We start from the raw sequence: 21,406 nt of genomic DNA, 5'->3' as shown, positions 1-21,406 counted from the left end.
GTGATGGACAACAACTGAACGGGGCGGATACCGATTCCGAAATGTTTCACTGTTGAGTCCTGTTATCCTATTGATCACGAGTTGATAGTGGCACATGTGAATGTTAACCGACCACCGTATGTTACAATAAGTGGTGTCATGCCACAGATCCTAAACTGTCGGTTGTGTGGTAGCAGCGCACCCCTCTGCTGCTGCAATGGTTTTCGATTTTCCTCAGTGTATTGGTCCCTTTTGGCCCGCAAAAACGGGTGGGCAAAGTTGGCATATGCCTACTAGGAAAGGGACCGGAAGGGGGGGGATACTACACTGCTTGTTGGGGAAGGGCAGTGAGGGTGGATGTATGAGGGGGGGTGGTGTATAATTAAAAATGGCAGAGGTGGCACTGCAATGCACATATCTGGTGAGCAACATGAAGATTAAAAAGACACGACTCCGTTCATACGTACCATCTGGGATACAAGTCCAAAAGTAGGCTTGGCGACAAAAATAATGTCATGGAATATCCAGGGGATTGGTAATTTTACAAAGGACCGTAGAATTATTGCATACACCCAGAGACACGGTGTTAAGATACTCCTGTTGCCAGGAGACCCATGCCACAAAACACTTGGCCACTAGCCTGGCACCTTCCTGGGGATTGAATAGATTTTACACTACCTATTCGACACAAGCCAGAGGAGGGATGATGATAATTCACAAGACGGTTAAATTCATACTGAAAAGAGCTGCATAGACCCGGAAGGCAGATACATCATACTGCACTGTAGTATAGCGAACAGGGAATACTTAGTCGTGAACACATATGCACCCAATGTTGACACCCCAGAGTTCTTTGACACAGTGGTCTCCATACTCATGGGATATATTGGGGTCCAAACCATATGGGGAGGAGATATGAACCTTATATTAGACACTGACCTAGACAGCACCTCGATTCCAAATTGAATCTATCACTGATGGACTGGGTGTTATGCAATGGACAGACCACCAAATACTCGAGGTTTTCGCCAGATTCTACGCTGATCTATACGCAGCTGCACATCCACATGATCTGCATGTTATTCGTGAGCTACTTGATCAAATCCCTATAACCACCATCTCCCACTCGACTAGAGACCAACTTGACAGCCCGATCACGCTGGATGAAATAGTCAAGGCCATAACTGAGCTACCGAAAGGTATAGCCCCTGGCCCAGACGGCCTTACTTCAGAATTCTATCAGGAACATGTAGCAATCCTGGCACCAAAATTGCTGGAGCTCTGGACCGAATCGCTTTGCGAAGCTGTCCTACCCCCTCCCCCTCCCTAAGGGAAGCAACGATAACAGTCCTCCTGAAACCCAGCAAACCTAGCACTGAGTGTGGGTCATGCAAGCCCCTGTCACTTATGAACATAGATACGAAAATATTTGCCAAAACAAAAGGTAATAGATTCCTCCCAATCATGCCCCATTTAGTACACGAGGATCAGGGAACATTTGTTCCTGGGCGCTCGACGGCCCTAAACATTAGAAGGCTTTTCAATATACTGTCCAGAATTGAGAAAAGTGCAGATGCCGTAGCCGTAACGTTGGATGCCCAAAAGGCCTTTTTACATGGCAATATATGTGGGAAGACCCGAGAAACATGGGGTTGGGGGCGGACCTGATTAAATATATTAAACTATTGTACTCAAATCCCACGGCTAGAGTGCTGGTCAACTCCCAAACCTCAGCCACCTTCTAATTGAACAGGGGCACGTTCTCCCCTATTCTTTTCGCACTGGTCATCGAACCAATGGCGGATTATATTACAGCAAAACACGCCTGGAAAGGAATACGCCTGCAGGGTACCCCTGAAGTAATATCACTATATGCGGATGACGTGCTACTGGATATCAGAAACCCATCCACAAACCTAGACCCCATACTGAGGGATGTGATCCGAACATGCACCTAGTCCGGATTCATGATCAAATACAGTAAGTCAGAGATTTTCCCACTTACCACAGTGACTCAGAAACCCACATGCAAATACCCCCTCTGAGGGGGGGGGAGGGGGATCCAATAGTTCGGGGTCCTGGTGTCTGGAGCTAAAGCAACACTGCTCAATGATAACTATGGAACAGTTGAACGACATATCGAATCCAAACTAGTGAGGTGGTGATCCCTCCCGTTCACGCTGGCCGGTAAACTATCACTGGTGAAAATGATCCTGGTCCCTAAACTACTGTACATATTTGCGAACGTCTCCGTCTGGCCATGAAAGCAATACTTTGACGGATTACAAAATATGTGTGCACAATTCCTGTGGCATGCTGGTGCAGTTCGTAGAAAATGGGCACATGACTCTACCATATGAGAGAGGGGGCTTCACCCCCCCTAACCTGAAACTATACTGGGTAGCAGCACAAGCCGAATATGCCGCACACTGGTTCTCAGAATCCCCCGCTCTCCTCATGCTAAATTGAAAAGACTTGCAGCGGGCAAAATTAATCTAAAGACACTGATTCTGCACAGAACCTACCGTGATGACTCCCCACTAGATCCCACTATAACCACACTAGTAGCTTGGGACCGCCTACTGCACCCACTTTCAGAACTGCGTCTGTATTATAAGTGGCTTCCCATCTGGGGATATCCTGGTCTTCATCCCAAACCCGTTACACTCCTGTCCCAACTCTGGCAAACACTGGGATACCAAGTGATCAATGACCTATTCCCAGAGGGGATGACCTATTCCCAGAGGGGAAATTAATTACCCCGTGAATGTGGTGGCCTGGACATTCGGGGACAGCAGGTTGCAATACAATAGACTCCGTGCCTTTGTCCGAAACATGTGGCCGTGCTTCCCTGACGAACCACCTGATACACCTGAAATACACTACATAGTCAACTAAAGCGGTGCCCGAGGCGTGGTTTCCTCACTGTATAAGATGTTATTAGTTAAAACCCTGAATCAAGCACGTAACAAATGGGCATCCAAATTAGACCTCGAGCTCACAGATGATATGTGGAAGAAGCTGTGTTCCCACACAAAGTTTCCCTTACCTTCAGTTTCGTTGCATCCAATGCAAACTATTAAATAGACTGTACTACACTCCCTATAATCTCAGCAAGATCAATCGCAATTCGATACATACATGGCCAAGATGCCGGACTGCAACCGCTGACCACGCACACATGTTCTGGACGTGCAACAAGCTGCTCGAATTCTGGGGTGAGATCTTGCAGGCTCTCTCTGAGATTGTAGGCACTACGGTGGGCCCTGAACCAACCGGTGTACTGTTTGGGCTATGGGAGAATCCTAATGTTAAGAAAATGTCCACTTTTGTGAATAAAAGCTTTATGGTGGCAAAAAGGTGTATTCTCCTTTGCTGGAAATGTTCCTCCCCTCCAACCTTTCAAATGTGGTTGAATGCACTTACCTGGACCCAGACTTGTGAGGAGGAATACATAAACTCCCTCCCGACAACCACTCGCCTGAGGAATGTGTGGACTGAATTTCGCAGTTACCTTATTAACCAATCTGAAACTGATCTGGGATCACCGAGCAGTAATTGAACATTGGACTAACCTATGATATACTGTGAATATAAACACTTTATATTTATGATGCAACCTGATGTGCACTGGGTTAATGTTTATGTGAAACGTGTCTCTGTATACAGAATATAAACCCTCCCGAATGTGTGTGCTGTAAACTTCTGCCAATAAATAAGTTAAAAAAAACAAGTTCCCTTTCATAGCCAAGTTTGAATCATAACGTTTTCTTGTTCGAAAAGTCTTCGACTTGGACTTCAACCAATATTTCAGCTAGACAATAAGTCTTTGTCGTTCTACTTATAGCAAAAGTGCAACACAATTTCTTCAGAAATTAAACACTTCCACAATTCTTCTGCATCAACAACGTTTGTCAGGATGATTTCACAACAGTTCATGAAGCACTTAAGTGACTTTACCACTTCTTCTTCTTGAAACACTTCTACCACAATATAGTACTTCAATGATTTCCTCCTGGTCCACTAACCTGCCAGGAGTACCATTAAAAAGGTCCCTATCCTGGTATATTCGCCTGCCAGGGCAAAAAGCTCCTAACACTATTACAAGTACTCTGTGGTGAGGTCATCTTTAAGAAAGTCTTTAACTTCGAACCACATTGACAGTCACAACTTCTTTTAGGAAAACATGTTACACATTGGTGCTGTTTGTTCCACTTTTGTTTTTGCCACAGGCAACGCAGCTTTCGTTTCCCTCCTCCTGAACACTCTATATCAGGAGGGCCCTTCTCCTGTCACTTATGTTTTCCCACTTTCACATCAACAAACTGTTGAGAATGTTTCTTTCTCACACATGTTTTTGTTTGGTTTGGCGATACTTGTTATCTCGCATAACAGTTGCCTCTTCCTTATTCTGGAAACAGCAGTTGCAAACCTTCTGCAACAATGTTCTTTTGTCATTCAGCCAACATACTGTATAAGCTCTGCAAGGTATTGCCCTGTCACGAATCCAAAAAGGGGAGGGAGTATTAACACTCTCTCCCAAACCACAGAAGCCGAGTAGATTTGACCCTCCCACTGTGGTTGGCACGGGCGCCTGATGTTTGGAATAATAGGAACCCATGTGGCAGCCAATGGGGGGGAAGAGGGATTAGGGAGAGGTTGTGGATAGGGAAGGGGACAAGTAAGGAAAACCGGAAAGAGGTTTAGGGATAACATGATTGGATAGGTATGGAGGATGTAGGGAAAACACACATATACTTAACACCTTGCTTTACTCCTACCCATGACCTGCCTGACTCCTGAACTAATGCCATAAGAAGATGAGCACCATACATCTTCCTATACCCTTCTGAATGTAGCAGTGAACACATAGCAAGAAGCATGGTAACACATGTAAAGCACATACTCACATTGAAGCAATAGCACGTAACAAACAAGGGAATTACCCTATATGAAGAACAAACTCATGGCCCTTTAGGCAAGCAAAGCCACACACAGCTGAACATGTAATAGTATACCATGAATGTAACCTTGTTCTCCCGCGCCCCAGTCCATTGACAAAGCAGTGTGTCATGACCTCAACTACCACTTCAAATGATATGAGAGTTCGGCATACTTCTGCCGACAATGCCCAAATAATGTCCTCTGTTCATGTACTTTTCCCCCACCGTCCTTGCCACGAGGTGGGCGAGCTTGGCTGACTAAACAGAAAATACATGTACACGGTGTGTAGCAGCAAACTCTCTGTGCACTCACGAGGCTTCTGTTAGATCAATATATACATATGCAGCAACTTTTGAAGACATATGGGTGATTAGCTTGGCGTCCGGGAGCCCCACTTGGCTACCTGAAGAGATGATGCCATCATGTGCCCAGGCAGCGTTTCCTCACCGCTGCAGTCCGGCTGTCTGCAGCTCACTGCTCCTCCGGTGTCCAATCACGACTTCGACCCGGGCTCGGCATAATTCAGCAGTCCTCCGGCGTCACCACCTTCCCGCTCATATCCTAACAATGCCGCCATGACCACCCGTGCCGAACGCTTCATTAATCTGCACCTGGGCATGGGCGGCCGGCTTGTAAAGTAATCCCTCCATAATTGCAATCAGCTAGAAAACTGCACAAACCCTAAGACTACAATTGCCTCTGAGGCTGCTGGGAATTGTAGTCTTGCCATACCTGCCAGTGCAAGCTAGCTCTTTCCCAGTCCCACACGTCTCTTCCTGTCCCAAACCTTAATCCTGACATGCCCCCTCTTTACTTTGGCAATGCTGGTAATGATTAGCTGGCTTCTGTATTGCCCCTCCTTTACTTTGACTTTGGTGCTTATAATTAGCTGGCTTCAGGTAATGCTGATTTATTATTAGCTTGCTTCTGTAATATTCTTTCTTTACTTTGGTAAAGGTGCTCAATTCTATAGCAAGGACTGTGAACTTCCCCTTATTTCCTCTTTACAGCAATCGTATTTTCGCTAGCATGCTTTCTTTATATTAGTTTGATATTCAAAATGATTGGTAGCTGCCAGCGGTCACATGCAGAGCGTATTGGGGTTACCTCACACTGGGAAAATCACTGGCTCCTGCACACGCGTCCCTCCGAACCGCTGCCACTGCTCACTCTGCTTCTCCTTCTGCCTTCGTCTGCACGGCAATCTACTTCTCGCACAGAAGAACAGGAAAGGAGCTCACTCCTAGATTCCACTGGTGCTCGCCGGCCACTGGGACTTTGCACGCCAACAGGAGAGTCTCTCTCTCCAGGGGTAAAGCTTGCTGCAATGCCGCTTCCTGCTGTGCGTCCTCTGCAATTTAGGTTGTCAACCTGGGACACCCTCTCAGGACTAATACCCACTTAACAATCAGCGGCGACTCCAGCGTTTCCCCTTCTTCTGCTTCTCCTGCAACGGCTGGTCTCTGCAACACCACCCTTTTGTCCCAATAGCCTGCATCTGAGGGAGCCTTATATATTCAAAGGTCCCGCTCAGGTGTGGGTCATTAGAACCACTAGACTGTATCTTGCAGGTTAGTGCATCTGAGGCCCTCTTACTCATCCCAGTACTCGGAGCATTATGGGACTTGGAAGTTCCCAATGTTAAAACAAATTCTTTCGTCACAAGTTTCAATTTCACAATAAGCCATTAAGATTGTAGGGTCTCTAGGGAAATTATTTACGGAGGCATCCCAATGTTTCTAACCTGGACCCCCCTGAATCCTCTCTGTGATCATCCTTCAGAACAGAATCCCCAGCGTCTGGATCAGGAAGCGTATGCCTTTCCCTGGCCACATGAGAAGGGTCCCAGGCCAGGGTTTCCAAGAGAATTGCCTCAGATTCATCACATAACACAAATGTTCACCGGCATCTTAAGTTCTCTTGTGAACAAATCTGAACATATGAGTTGAGCACATTTTCACAGTTAAACAAGTTAGATACACAATACACTTCTATAACGGAGCAAGTTCAATCTCCAGCTCATCTGAGCTCTATATGTCCATTTTATGGGAAGAAACTGCTGCACGGCTATCGAACAAGCTATTGGTCTTGTTGAAACAGATATGCATTATTAAGTTTTGAAGAGCTTAAAGAATTAATTGTGTGATTATGTTTTCAGCATCTATATCATTTGTATTTTCTCTGCAATTTTAAGGTTCATGTTTTATTCGAACTGACCAGCTGGATGGTGAAACAGATTGGAAGCTGAAAATTGCTGTGAGTTGCACACAAAGGTTGCCAGCCTTAGGGGTAAGCATTAGTACAATTATCACATTGTGTATGTTGTACATTTGACATAATTTGATTAAGATGTGTCACAAATCCCATGTCATAGTCACTATTTATGAAGGGGAAGATACGCAAGATAGAACGAGGTATTCCCCAATCCCTTCCTCTTTTATCTAACATGTATGTACTGAGACGAGGGAGACACTAACTGATCCACTAGGAGTTCTCAGGATCAGTACTGGCATGAAGAAGAGGGGCAGAAGCAAAGAGAGCACCAAAATGAACCATAATGAGCGGTCTGGCTGTTGCTGGTTTCCTATTGGTCCAACACTATTTGAAATAGAAGAGGGATCCAGGAAGTGTTGTCAAGCCTTCCCTGGAGGAGCCAGGAGCAGGACTGCTGTGCTGAAAAAGAAGGGGCTGTGGACCAGCCTGCTTGCCAGAGAAAGGGGGAACCTTTGCACGCCGGCAAAGTGCCAAGGACTGGGGGAAGCACAGGAGAATCCCTCATTGAAGGACTTGACAAATAGTCAAGTCTTTCCTGAAAGAACTGGCGGAAAAGCAGACAAAAAGAAGGGGCTTCAGAAGAGGGACTTACGAAGGCTACAGTGGTACTCCCAAGTGGTTCAAGGTGGAAGGATCATCTGGCTAGAGGGAGAAGCAGCAATCCGGCCGGCGTATCCAGGGGACTGCTCTGTCAAAAGGAGACTCGCTCGTTGCGAGGGACCACATACTGCAGAGCTGCCGTAGCACACTGGAGAAGGGGAGAACACTGCAGAACCCAGTACCCAGGGACTGACCAAAGACTACCGGGAGACACGATAAAAGGGTACAGGGGTGACCGGGACGGTTGGTAGGGGCAGAAGCAGCAGAAGGCAGCAATGGGATACCCTGAACCAGCCAACAAGGGGAAGAAGGGACGAAACCCAAAGAAAGGAATCCGGAAAGACAGGTCTGAGATCTGCACCTAATGAAGATTACCATCAACAGTCCTCTTCATAGTCACAGTACTTGGCAGGGTAGTGAACCAGGTCTGCAAGAAGGAATCACTAAAGGAACTGTGATACAGATCTGGGACCCACAGCAAGCAAATCTTCAGAAGAGACCATGGGGGGAAGGGGAATGTCCTCCTTGGTAATGTGACGAAAGGCCAGGGGAAAGGAGACAACCCTGTTGGCACTGAGAACTTTTATATGGTAACAAGTTGAGAGAATGGAACTATTCTCTGAGCTCATCCAGGAAGTGGAAACAAGGAAAAGAACATATTTTTCCTTGGAACTTGTGAACCCTTTGCGAAGCCAAGAGAAGGGCGATACTCTCTATACCTCTGTGGAACTTTGTTTATTTTGGAACCATTTGAAAATTTATTTTGGAATTGGAAAGAAGCTTGGTGAGAACTAGCGAAGTAGACCTCCCCTTTGAACCTTTTATTTATTTGACTCATGTGAGAGTGAGAGTAAGGGTTTTGACATGACGGTGGACAAGCTTTTATTTTGACATCCTGACAGACACCTGTGAAGCAGGGAAACCCCTCTTAGCATTAGGGCTGGTGAGACCTTTCCCCAACCCAATTATCCTTTAATAAACGTCTATACCAACAAACCTGGCCTTCCTATATCAGTCTCCTGTGTCTGCACCTTTACAGATGGTTATATGTTTGGTAATGTGTCATGCATGTATGCTGCTACATTAAGGTGTATTTGCTTTGGATGTTGTTTTTATTGTAATATTGATAGTTATATACCACTAACTTCTTTTGATGCCTTTATAACAGATCCACCCATACTTAGTGTATGCAACAAGTTGTTCACCTACCCTGGCCATTTGACATTGCATTGTTCTCCAGGATACAAATGTAAGCCTATGAGGCTGTTGGTGCTACACAAGAAACCAATATAACAATATACACCTCCATCACCTGTTCCTGTGAATGCCTTCCTATTTTTTATTCCCCTCAGCACTTTGAACTTGCCGACCTCACTGCAATTCAAAAGTTAGACAGCTTTACCTTAGCAGTGTAAATTGACCTCCCCAGCTGTTCTCCCTAAATTCAGAACGTAGCACCTTGAAATGAAAAGTGTGTAAGTGTATATATATGTGATCAAGCGTTCAGTGTAGCGCGAAACGCGTTGTGTTGCAGGTCCTGTACCATGGCGTCCTGCCTCTTTCTGTTTGTTGTGTCTTTGTATTTTTTATTATTAAAATACTCGCATCTATTTACGAGCGTCTGCTTTCTTTGTCTTTTCCGAAATTTTGGAGATTATCTTTTGGCTCATGTGAGTGCGGTTCTTTTTTTCCTCCTTTCTTTGGATATATATATATATGAGTTTGCACAGCACTTTGCACTTTGTACCATGTAGCATTGACGTATATTATTATTTGCACATAGCATATTGCGCCTTATCGATAGCCCAAATTGTAACTTGCACATTGCACTTTTTATAGGCAAGGAGATCAGCTGAATGACGCAGTGATTGAGCATGGCTTATACAAGATATTTTACTTATTTTTACCACGCTTGATTAAATCATTGCAAGAACAGAGGTTTAAACTACCATATGCCACATACATTAATTACAACGGTGTACATATGCCTCTGGGCATGATTGCAATAATTAAATCATTGCAAGGACAGCAGGTATCCCAACGCACCCACTGGGGTTGACAGAGTGGTTCACTTTCATCCTGAGTATATAACTATCAAAACATTTAATACACAGTTCTCTGTTACAGGCAATGAACTCATTGGTGCAAACTGTATTTGGTGGTGTGACTCCTTTGATTTAAATATAGTCCATTGTCAAACAAATATTCCATTTACACTCTTGGGTGCTGTTAAGCAAGTTGTATGACTTTATCATGTATATTGGGGTGTGAAATCATGGTATCTTGTATTAGCTTAAGGCATTTTAAAATGGCGGAATGCATGGATATAACATTTTACCTAATGTTACTGCTAACAACAGAAATGTAGGACTACAATTTGGTATAAAGCACTAGTCCTCTCTCTTTTGCACCAAAACCCGGCGAAGCCCGTTCAGGGTGAACCGTGTTCTTTTCTTTGTTTTTTTGCTGCCTTCATGTCCACGCCTATGCTTGAATAAAGGACTTTCATACAGCAGATACACCTGGGAGTCAGCTTTATTTCCAACATTTGCCGGAGTGCCGCTGCATCTTGCACTGTTAGGGATTGCAGGGGAGAGATGGGAGGTCATTTTAACCTCTTCAACCTTTCTCCCTCCACCAACTAAACGGAGGGTTGTATGCTCCCTCTAGCTCCCTCTGCAAATCCCTTAACCAGAAAAGGTATGTGAAAACATTTTATATGAAATAAAAAGGTTTTCTGCTTGCCTAGTGGGAGGTATCAGCGTTTGGTGCATATTAATGCCAGGACTACTTACCAATAATCTTCATTACTCTGAGACTATATCTTCCTAAAAAAAAAAAGTCCTGCCATTTGTGGGACGTCCACCCCAGATAGACCTTGCTTGCAAGCTTTCATTTATTATTTTTCATTTTGAGGCATGCCCCTCACCCCCTCAAGGTTCCTATGTTAGGGGATGGATATAAAGGTATATCCTCCCTGCCCGAAGACGACCTGTTCTGAAGCAAGCTAATGTTTAGGGAGATCTGCTAGGACTATGAAGAGGAAGATTTGGTGGCATGGTAATGGCAGTTACCGCTGAGTAATCTGGGCACTGCCTCTTCTCCCAGTCCTGACATTTGAGGTAAGTCAAATTGCAGAAAACGCACCTATTCATTCAACTGCATCAAATTATTTTTGTAGAATAAAGACACATATGTACAAAAGGAACCCTCTATATTTAGATGTGCTCTCTAATGGAGAATGAAAGTAGAGGGAATATCCCAAGTGGCAGCGCTACAGATTTCTCCAATTGAAACTCCTTTAGCCTCAGGTATGGCGGCAGCAACCCCCCCTGATAGACCTACCCTGAACCAGAGACAGGAGACTACCCTGCTCCCACTAGCTTACAAGACAATGTGATTGACTCCCTCACCTATCTACTGAGATTAAATATAGTAGGCTTTGTGCCTCTATGGCCAGAGCCAAACGAAAGGAGGAGAGCATTGGACTTGCCAAAAGGAGCAGTTTGAGAGAGGTAAATCTGAACTGATCTGCCCACATCTTTGCAGTGTACAACTATTTTCTCATTGGAAGCAAAGAAAACACTATTTCAGTGTGAAAAGACTTTTAGGGATACATTCCCAAGGGGCCCAGGTGGTTTAACTAGAATCAGGGATCTCAATTAAGGCTATGTAGGGATCCAACTACTCCCAACTTTAGGATCACAAGATTTAGTCACTAGGATACACCTAAGGCACCAGTTGGAAAATTAGCTTCAGTGCCAGACATAGACCCTAAGGGTCCTGGGTTTCCTGGACTGACTGACAACCAGAGCCACAACCTGAAAAATGCCCTTGGCAATACATCCATCCCTTTCAATAACCAAGCCACGTGGTTGAGATGCATAAGGGTTTGCCTTTGTAAGTCAGGCCACCGAACTAGGGAGAGAATCGGAATCCATAGGTCCTGACTTCCCAGCTTCATCAATACTGGAAACACCCAGGAAACAATAGGAAATGGGGAAAATATGTTGGGAGTGTCCTTTGCCACGAGGGCGACAGTCGAAACCATACCCCACAATAGGGGAAATGATCTCTGAATGATCTTTGTAGAAGACTTCAGATCCACCCATGGTGGGTCTTGCTGCACAAATCTGCTGAAACCGGGCAGGAGTGAGGGAGAAGTCCTGAGAAGTCCTTGGTCAGATAGCACAGCGAGTAGAGTGCTCGCTTTGACATCTGTGCATAGCCTGCCGGTGCAGGCTCAAATCCCTGCAGGGCCAAACTCAGCCTTTCATCCTTCCGAGGTCGATAAATGAGCACCACACACTGTGGGTAATAATAAGCAGCGCTCAGATGCCCAAGGGTTTGTAGCGCTATATAAATGCACATTATTCATTATTATCAGTATGATGTGAACCTACTGCTTAAGCAGTCCGCTCTGAAGTTGTCCTTCTCTGAAATGTGTGATGCAAAGAGGGGTTGCAGATGGGCCTACACTCAGAGGCACGTCCCCATTTCCAGGTCTGCGTGGGGTTTTCCTACAGTTCTACCCTTGTGATTGATGCAGCACTTAGATACCATGTAGTCTGTTTGGACATGAGCTCAGTGACTCTCCAAAGACTGTGTTTGAACCCTTCAGACCTTGATAGATGGCGGACAATGCCTGATTTTCATGGAGCACTGTCCCTCCTCCCTGAACCAATGACCCTTGTGGAGTTGCAGCCCAAGGTCACCCCACAAACCTTCAGCTTGGTGTCTGTTCTTATTGTCAGAGGCATCAGTGGTTAGATCTCACTCACCCTGAACATGTTCTCATCCTGGAACCGCTGGTGGAGATTGGAAGCAAGTTGAGCAGTCATGGGGCCAGACTTTCCAACTTCAGAAACTGAAGATCCTGGGTGGCAGAGACAAGGTCAAACTAGAGGCTTCATGTGTAAGGTTGTCCACGCAACTTTGCACCCACAAGCTGCCATCTCTCGCTGAACCTCGAGTCACTGGCATATGGAATGGGGGTTCAGAAAAAAGCAGTGTCTGTATATGAGAGTGCAGCTTTGCAGCTCAACGAATTGGGAGATAAATGTTGGTTTGCACTGCATCCTTTCTATTGATTGACTTGGCAAGAGATAAGACTTTGTCTATGCATTAGCCATTGTGGTGTTGTAGGAGGCCACAACCCACCCTGAAAGGCAGGCTGTAACTTATAATGTGCCATTCCAACCCTGAAACATGGACGTTTTGTTGTGTAGAATATATTTATGGGGCAACCATTAATGCTGGGAATTCCTTCTCTCCCCTCAATCAAAAGCGGCACACCAGTTTACCAGATTCGGACTAGCACTGCCCTTGACAAATATCATGCCATGATTATCCCTCACCCCTTTGCAGTAGGCAAGCCAATAATCCAGCCATTGTGTAGAAGAATACATATTAATTAATCCATAGAAAAAATCTATATCGCACAATAATAATCACAATGCACACTCTGCGGCACAAAAACTTTCCTTCCGACCAAAACAAGTTGAACACCATTCACTTTTGGTTATAAAGATTCACAAAATATCTAAAACACGAACTGGTGCAGTTTTAATTTCTGATCTCAAATTCCCCCCTGAAGAAAACTTAAGAAGATTGGGTCACTCCCAAAAATCCCCTGAATATAATCCTAATCAGTGCAGCACCATCGAACATGACATGACCATTTTATTTGGCAGGATATTTTGTAATTGGCTTCATTTAAATACACATAGCGCTCTTCTGTTGGTTAAAAAGAAATTGTACATGCACAGCGCTCTTTAATTCTTACCTCCCTGTGCACTCTTCATTTCTAGCAATTTATTCACAAAGCCATTATTTAACAAATATTTTCTCAATATATTAAATACTACTCCTACGTCCTGTCCCCTTTCCTCCATACTACATGGGCGTCCCTCGCTATGATGGGAAACTTAATCATTTTCACCAGAAACATTTCTATACCCCTTTAAATGTGCGTGCGGGGTCGTGGCCCAGGGAGCACCCACTCCCTTGGCGCTGCCCTCTGGTCCTACACCCCAGTCCTCTTTTCTGCGTCGATTCGAGCGGACCTATTTCACCAGAGCAAGTCCAATTGTCCATGGAACCCTCTCTCCAATGCCCTTATGTGCTTACATCTGCTACTTAGACCCAGTAGTCACATCCTCCCTGGGCACCAAGCCGGTCTTGCCCCTTGCTGGAGATATCCCAGCACCAGAGACCAATCTTTGAGGAAGCCCTGATGATGCCCCCTATAGGGAATAGGTCACCCATTCCAAGGCTACAAAGTTCCACACTTTCCCTACCCATTCATGTTCTTGGGGAGGATCTTCTGATTTCCACTTTTGCGCCAGGGTGAGTGCCCCCGCCATCAGCAATATGACGAACACCTTTTGTTCCGCTCTAGTGGGTAAGTCATTTAGGTGAGCCTCCATACCCAACAGCAACAGCCCTTTATTTCCGCTTGCCGATGACCCCAGGGTTGCCGCAAGTGCTTCTAAAATTATTCCCCTGAACTTCTGGATGCGTGGACATTCCCACCATATCTGGCTCCATGTCCCCTCCATGCCACTTTACCTCCAGCGCATTTTTGACACCGAACTGTAACTTTTGTGTAGCCTAACCGGGGTCAGGTGCCATTGCACCATCAATTTCACCTACATTTCTTGAATTTGGATAGACCTGGTTAGTTTGGGGATGTGCCTCCACAGTTGTTGCCAGTCCGCTTCCTCTATTGCCTGACCTGTTTATACCTCCCATTTAACCATGTATAATCTCACCCCTACCTCCTCCCCCTGCTTAGCCCTTGAATATATTGCCCCCACTATGTGATCATTGCCTGTTTCTAGGTATTTTTCAAACTGAGTTAGAGCACATGTCGCCCTTCCCTAACTGGGCCCTGCATCACCCAATGCCTTATCTGGGTTTATCTATACCTTTCCCCATCGCCCAGCCCGAAGTCCTCTTTATATTGGTTAAAGGTTTTAATTTCTGTTCCATCAAACAGGTCCCGCATTTTGTGGCACCCCCCTCTAACCATGCACGAAACCCCTCTCTTCCCACCCCAGGTGAGAATTGTGAATGACCAAATATTGCGGTACATGGGGATGGAAATGTTGTTAATCAGGCTCTTCTCAACAATTAGTCCCAGGCATCACCCACCACTGCCACTATTCCGCTCTGATGCATGCTAGTCGATTTATACCCCTTTGTTATCCACATTACCTATGCTTAAATCCCTCCTACAACCGCCTCGTCCATTGCCCTCCATAATTTTCCCTGATCGTCCCTCAGCTGGTCCCTGATTACGCTCGTCTGTGCCGCCAAATAATAGATGCGAAAGTCTGGTTGTCCCATATTTAAAATAGTCGGCCTGCACCTGTTTACATCACTAGCATCTGGAGTCCGTCCCCATGTACATTTTTTTCTGACCGCTCCGGCAGGTACTGCCAGCGATGGATTATCTTGTAGGCCTGCATTCTATATTGCAGGGCCAGTGTGGATTTCCTGACCCCACTGCAGATGGTCACCCATGTCTGGTCAGAAATGTCTATTGCCAAGTCCCTAGCCCATCTATTCTTGACTGGTAGGCAGGGGCGGATCCCATATACAACTGAGTGGTGATGGCCACGAGGAGAGCCATCGAGTGCCTCTGCCCTCCCTCCACACAGACCAAAATACTGCCAGAACCGGGTGTCTCTCTCTGCAGGACCCAAAACCATTCTCCCAACGTTACTGGCGCAAGGACCAGATTGTCAATATGGACCCATTGCTTCTCCGTGTTCGTATCTGTATGTTCAACCATGATACGTAATTATGTCGCTTTGTAGTATGCCGTCAGATCGGGAAGGCCCATTGTTCTATATGCCACCCTCGATCTCGCACCCGCCCACAGGAAACATGTCAGTGCCCACTGGATCTTAGCTAGGAAGGGGTATGGGACCACTATTGGGAGTATGCGGAATAAAAATAGGAACTTGGGGAGAACTGTCATCATAATAAAATTAAGACGGGCCGCCCGTGAGAGAGTGAGCCGTCCCCACTGCTGCAGGTCGAGCTGCATCTTATCCCAAAGTGGGATGTAATTTTCGTCAAAGAGTTCCTTCATTTCCCTTGTGACTTCTACCCCCAGGTACCTGCATCCTTCCTTTAGTAGCTTAAGCCCCATGTCTTTTGTCTTTTAGGAGGTCTCCCTCTTCCCCTCATTCCATTCCCAACCCAGAACACTATCGATTTCTCGAGGTTAACCGTGTATCCCGATAGCTCCCCATACATTCGGAGACCCTGGAGGAGCTCAGGGACTGATGTCTATGACTTTGTAACAAAAAGGAGCGCCTCATCCGCAAAGAGGCTCACCTTGTATTCTATTCCCCCTAGGCAGACTCCCCTTACTTTGTAGTTTTTCCTTACCTCTATTGCCCAGGGTTCCATCACTAGCACCTATAGCAGGGGCGAAAGGGAGCATCCCTATCTGGTGCCTCGTCTCAAGTGTATCGCCCTTGTAACCCCCCCCCCCCATTGAACACCACTATTCCACGCAGTGCCGAATAGAGTGCCTTAGTCCACCCAATCCACTTGGTCCCCATACCAATCTTCCCCAGTAGCCCCCTCATGAATGTCCAGTTCGCCCAGTCAAAAGCTTTTTCGGCATCCAGTGAGAGGAACACTGCTTCCACTCTCCTCACCTCTGAGGCCAGGAGTATGTGTAGAGTGTTACTCATGGTATCCGAGCCCTGCCTGTTTCGAATAAACCCTGACTGGTCAGCATGCACCAACTGTGGCATGAGTACCTCTAACCATGAGGCCAGTATCCTGGCGAATATCTTGGCATCAGTATTCAATAGGGAAATGGGGCGGAATGAACCACAATACGTTGGGTCTTTACCATGCTTGGGCAGAACCGCGATAATCGCTTCCTGGAGAAGGGATATCCGTCACAGTTTGGATTGAGTTGAAGAGGCTAGCCATGAGTTTCACTAGCAGTTCCTGCTATGGTTTATAGAAAACTGAGGTGTAGCCATCTTCCCATGGTGCCTTCCCCGATTTTAAGTGGGTTATGACCTCCGATACCTCCTTCCGGGTAATTTCCGCCTCCAGGGTGGCCTTTTCCCCATCGGTCGTACTTGGCATTGGGAGCTTCCTCAGGTATTCCTGTATGGCTCGTCTGTTATCTCCCGGGGGCTACTTGTAGAGGCCCTCATAAAACTGAACAAAGCATTTAGGGATGTCTCCCTGGCTTACCAAAAGATCCGCCCCTGGTGCTCGTACACGTGTCTCACTCTTCTCTCTACCCTTTGCTCCTTTATTCTGTCGGCTAGTAGGCTCCCTACCTGATCGCCCCTTTTGTAATACCGCTGTTTGGCGTAGCAGTTTTTTAAAAACTTCCCCAATCAGGAGTGTAAGCAACTCCTGATGCTTATCGCACATCTTTGCCAGCAACCCCTCCCGGTTCACCCCCGGTCGCATAAGTTCTGTCCTCATCACTCCAAGGGCCACCTCCCATACCATTTTCCACTGCACCTCCCCCCTGGCGTTTGTCTCAAAGAAGTGCTTGATCTCTTTTCGTAGGTATTCCCTGAAAACTGTCTCTGAAAAGGGCATCATTACATCTCCATCTCGGGGTTTCTCGCCCTGCTGCCTCCACTCCCCATCCCACTACTCCCATCTGGTGGTCACACCAGGTCACTGATTCCACTCTAGGGGACTCAACCATAACCCCTGCTCCTTTGGGACCAGCAAAAAGTTGATTCTCGTGTATGTTTGGTGCGGGGGCGAGAAAAAGGTGTACCCACCCGCCTGGGAGTTTCTCGATCTCCACACATCTTCCCAAAAATGATCCTGAAGGAGCTGTGCCAGCACCTTGTGGTCCCTCCTCTGCAATTTTACCCAGTCCCTCTGTGCCGACCACCAGTCCAACTCGGGGTCTATTGTGGCATTGAAGTCGCCTCCCACCATTGTTAGTCCCTCCCCCCACTCTTCCAGAACTAAAACAAAGTTCCTGAGGAAGGACAATTACTGTACATTGGGGTCTTATATCGACACTAGAGTGATCATCGCCCCATTAAAACACCCCTTTACTGCCAATAACTGTCCTCCAAAATCCCTCACCCCCGTCAGCTGGGCTGAGCGCCCCAGGACAATACCCACTCCCTCCTCCTTTCTAGCCATGTGAGAGGCCCAATATTGCTGACTGATTTCTGCCACTTCAGTGCCCTTTCTGCCCCCTGTTTGTAGTGAGTTTTGTGCAGGAAAAGTACCTGCAGTGGTGTTTTGCAGAACAGGGCTGCCGTTACTGACCGTTTGTTCGGGGTGTTTAGTCCCTTTACGTTAAGGGTGGCCACCTTCACATTAGCCATAGTCGAGCTGTAATGAGGTCCTTCTAAACACCCAATGGGTGACTCCTCTCTTCCCTGGCCTCTGCGACTGTGTTATATGTGTATCCCCTGCCCCCTTAAACCCTCCCTTTAACTTGTAAACCCCTTCAAACGTGTGTGGGTAACCGTGCCCAACCGGGGTGTCCAACCCCATATCTCCGAGACACCTGGGCATCCCCTGGTCGCTAGGGTGATGGCAACCCCGCCAACCCCACTCAACATGCACCTTGTCAACCGTTTAACAAAACCACCACCCCCCTACTTTATGCAGTCACTTTATCTCAAGCCCCCTTCAACTGGTTGCCTTTGGTTGGTTCGCCTGACCGTCTTGGTTTTCCTCGAGGCCGATTCCTTCCTGTGGCCCTTTGGCTGCACAAAGGCTCTATTGAATCGCTCTGTCGTCTGCGCTGTCCATCCTTCCTTTGAAATGCCCCTTCTTTTTTTAACTCTATCAACAACCGGGTCGCTACCTCTCCTTGCTTCATCTCGTACTGCTCTCCCCCGTACTCAAAAAGGGCGACTGGGAAGCGCCAGCGGTAGCGCACCCCCTCCTCCTGTAACCACACTGCCACGTGCCTGCACTTTCTCCTCTGCTCCAGCATGTAGTTGGACAAATCCTGATAGATCCTCACTGTGGCCGAATCCCACTCTAGGTCCCCCACCTCACGGGCCCGCTTCGCAATATCCTCCTTGTCTCTGTAGTTGTGGCACTTTGCTCCCCCAGCGCCACGGTGAACCCGGTCGAAGCTTATGCCTTTGTCCTAGGCCTCGCCCATGAGCTTCTTCAGTACCTCTGAAAGTTTGGCCTCCAGATCCCAGGGGGATTTGCCTTACCCTCCCAGGAGTCCCCTTATCCTCAAATTGTTCCTCCCCTGTCGGTTTTCCACATCGTCCAGCTTGCTTCGGGCCTTGCTTTCCCTGCTTTCTGGTCCCTTGACCCCGACTTCCAGACTGACATCAGATATGTTTGCGGCCCTCTGAGTATGTTCCAGGGCCTCCACTCACTCCTCCACCTTAGAGACCCTGTCCGCGATAGCGCTCATCAAGGTCTGCACCTCTGCCCTGAAGGCCTTCAGCTCTGTCAGGATCGCCTACACATTGTTCTGCAGGGAGCCTAGTCCACCTGCTGCCATGATGCTCCTTCCTCTATCTGCCTCCCTTCTGGGTGTAGAGAGTCATCCCCAGGGATCGGGGGCCCAACAACTTGGCAGGGAGCCCACCTCCTCTCTTCGGGTTCATCCCGCAGCAGGGGCTTTTGTTTTCCTCACCAGCTTCCCACAGCAGCAAGTGGAAACCGGCAAAAGGCAACGGTGAAGAGACGGAGAACGTGTGCGGGGTGGCCAGCAGCCCACCATTGATTCGCTAGCTGTCCCTTCACGGTTGCCTTGTTCCATGGCAGCTGCCTCTCTGTTTCCCCAATACGCTGCAGGGCACAGCGGTGTGTTGTCCTTTTGCCCCTTTTGGCCCAGGCTTGTCTCTGCCCCTTGCCGTCCACCATGTTTTCTTGTCATGCTCTTGCAGTTCTTGCTGTTCACCTGCTTGCTCAGCCTCAGCGCCTGGCATCAGCCCGATCTCCTGGTGCGTATTGCGCTCGCTGGCCCGGGTATACTGCTCCCCCAGCTGCTGTTGTGCGTCTGTGAACACCACCCCAGGGCCTGTGGCCATCCCGACCGCTGGTGCACGTTGCACTCTCGCCACTCACCGACCTGGGTGCCCTGCTCCCTTGACCACTATCCTGCTTTTGTGATCTCCACCTCAGGGCCCGGGGTCTTCTCTGCCAGTTGGTGCGTAATGCACTTACACCACCCTCTGGCCCGGCTACCCTGGTTCTTTGCCACTGTCTTGCACCAACCTTCACCACCTTAGGGCCCAGGTAGCCTGCACCCTTGACCATTGTCACGCACCTGCCATCACAATCTAAGGGCTCGGATTCGTCCCTTATCTGTTGGTGCACCCTGCTCCTACACTGCCTGTCGTCCTGGGTGTCCTGATTCTTTGTCTGGTGTCCTATGCCAGTAATCGCCGCCTTGGGGCTGGGAACCCTACTTCCTTTGCTGTTGCCACTCTCCTGTGATCACCGCCTCGGGGCTCGGGACCTCCCCTGCCAGTTGGTGTGCAATGCACTTTCACCACCTTCCGGCCTGGGTGCCCTGATTCCTTGTCTGCTGTCCTGTGCCAATAATCACTGCCTTGGGGCCTGGGTACCATCTTCCCTAGTTGTTGTCCTGCTTCTTTGATCACCACCTGTGGGCCCGAAGCCACCTCTTGTCCGTTGGTGCCGTAGCCCTGTCACTGCCTATCGGCCTGGGTACCCTGCTTCTTCATTTGCTCTCCTGCCCCAGCACTCACCGCCTTGGGGCCCGGGGCCATTCCCAGATGCCTGTGCGAATTGCACACTTGCCTCTCTCCAGCCCATTACAGCTTCCGGCAGCTCCTCCTCTGAGCCCGGAGATTAGCTGTTTGCTCTGCCTCCAGTGGCGTGTGGCGCCGGCTCTATCCTCTGGCCCGATCACTCCACAGCCTGGGGCTCCACAGGCGGTCGAGCACCTTCGCTGCCACCGGGCTCTGGGTCATCCTTCTGGTGCAGCCTCTTCCTCACTTCAGGTCCTCTCTCCGGTCTGGCCTTTTTTCCCTTATGCGGCGAGGGAAGCTTCGTACCTCTGCTGTAGCGGGGTGCAGAGTCCTCTCTCCAGTCTGGTCCCTCTTGTTCAACACAAACCGGGGCGCCGCTGGTCCTTTCTCGGGTCCGGCCTATTCTTCACCACGCAGCCTGGACGTCAATGGTGGGCTTTTGGCCACCCCGCACACATTCTCTGTCTCTTCACCGTTGCCTTTTGCCGGTTTCCACCTGCTGCTGTGGGAAGCTGGTCCGGCCGGTCTTACCTCTCCTCTGCTTGCCTGGTGGGCTCGGCTCAAGCCCTGGGGGGGGAGGAGGTCGGGCAGGCAGTGCTGTTAATGCTGGTGGGGTGTGGAGCTCCGGTCTATGTGGCCATCTTGCTCTGCGCCCCCTAGCGGTCTCCAGGACCACCATTTTTAATATATTCTACCCACCCACGTCACATTTAGTGGGCCCCAGTCCACCAGTTTGTTTTTAATACTCTCTAAGAAGGGCAGGTAATAAGCCTCAAATATCGTTTCCATGGATTTCATAAGACGAACCCTTAGATATTTTATGCACTTTCCCACCCATTTATAGGGAAGATCTTTCCTAATCGCAGCTTCTAAGGTGGGAGTGGTAGACA

The 21,406-nt window shown here is 48.0% G+C and overlaps 1 protein-coding gene across 2 annotated transcripts in view; it reads left to right on the top strand.

The window, feature by feature from the left end:
* ATP9B (ATPase phospholipid transporting 9B (putative)) overlaps window positions 1–21,406 on the top strand; it is a 3,609,114-nt gene that overhangs the window by 845,117 nt on the left and 2,742,591 nt on the right. For both annotated transcript variants that reach the window (XM_069620656.1, XM_069620655.1), the window contains exon 8: window positions 7,118–7,212. In XM_069620656.1, the coding sequence (XP_069476757.1) occupies window positions 7,118–7,212 (95 nt within the window). The remainder of the gene's footprint in view (window positions 1–7,117; window positions 7,213–21,406) is intronic.

This window comes from Ambystoma mexicanum, chromosome 5q (genome assembly GCF_040938575.1).
Source record: "Ambystoma mexicanum isolate Mex_15411 chromosome 5q, UKY_AmexF1_1, whole genome shotgun sequence".
Lineage (NCBI taxonomy): Eukaryota > Metazoa > Chordata > Amphibia > Caudata > Ambystomatidae > Ambystoma > Ambystoma mexicanum.
The sequence above is the reverse complement of the archived record's forward strand: the minus strand, read 5'-3'. Positions and strand labels throughout refer to the sequence as shown.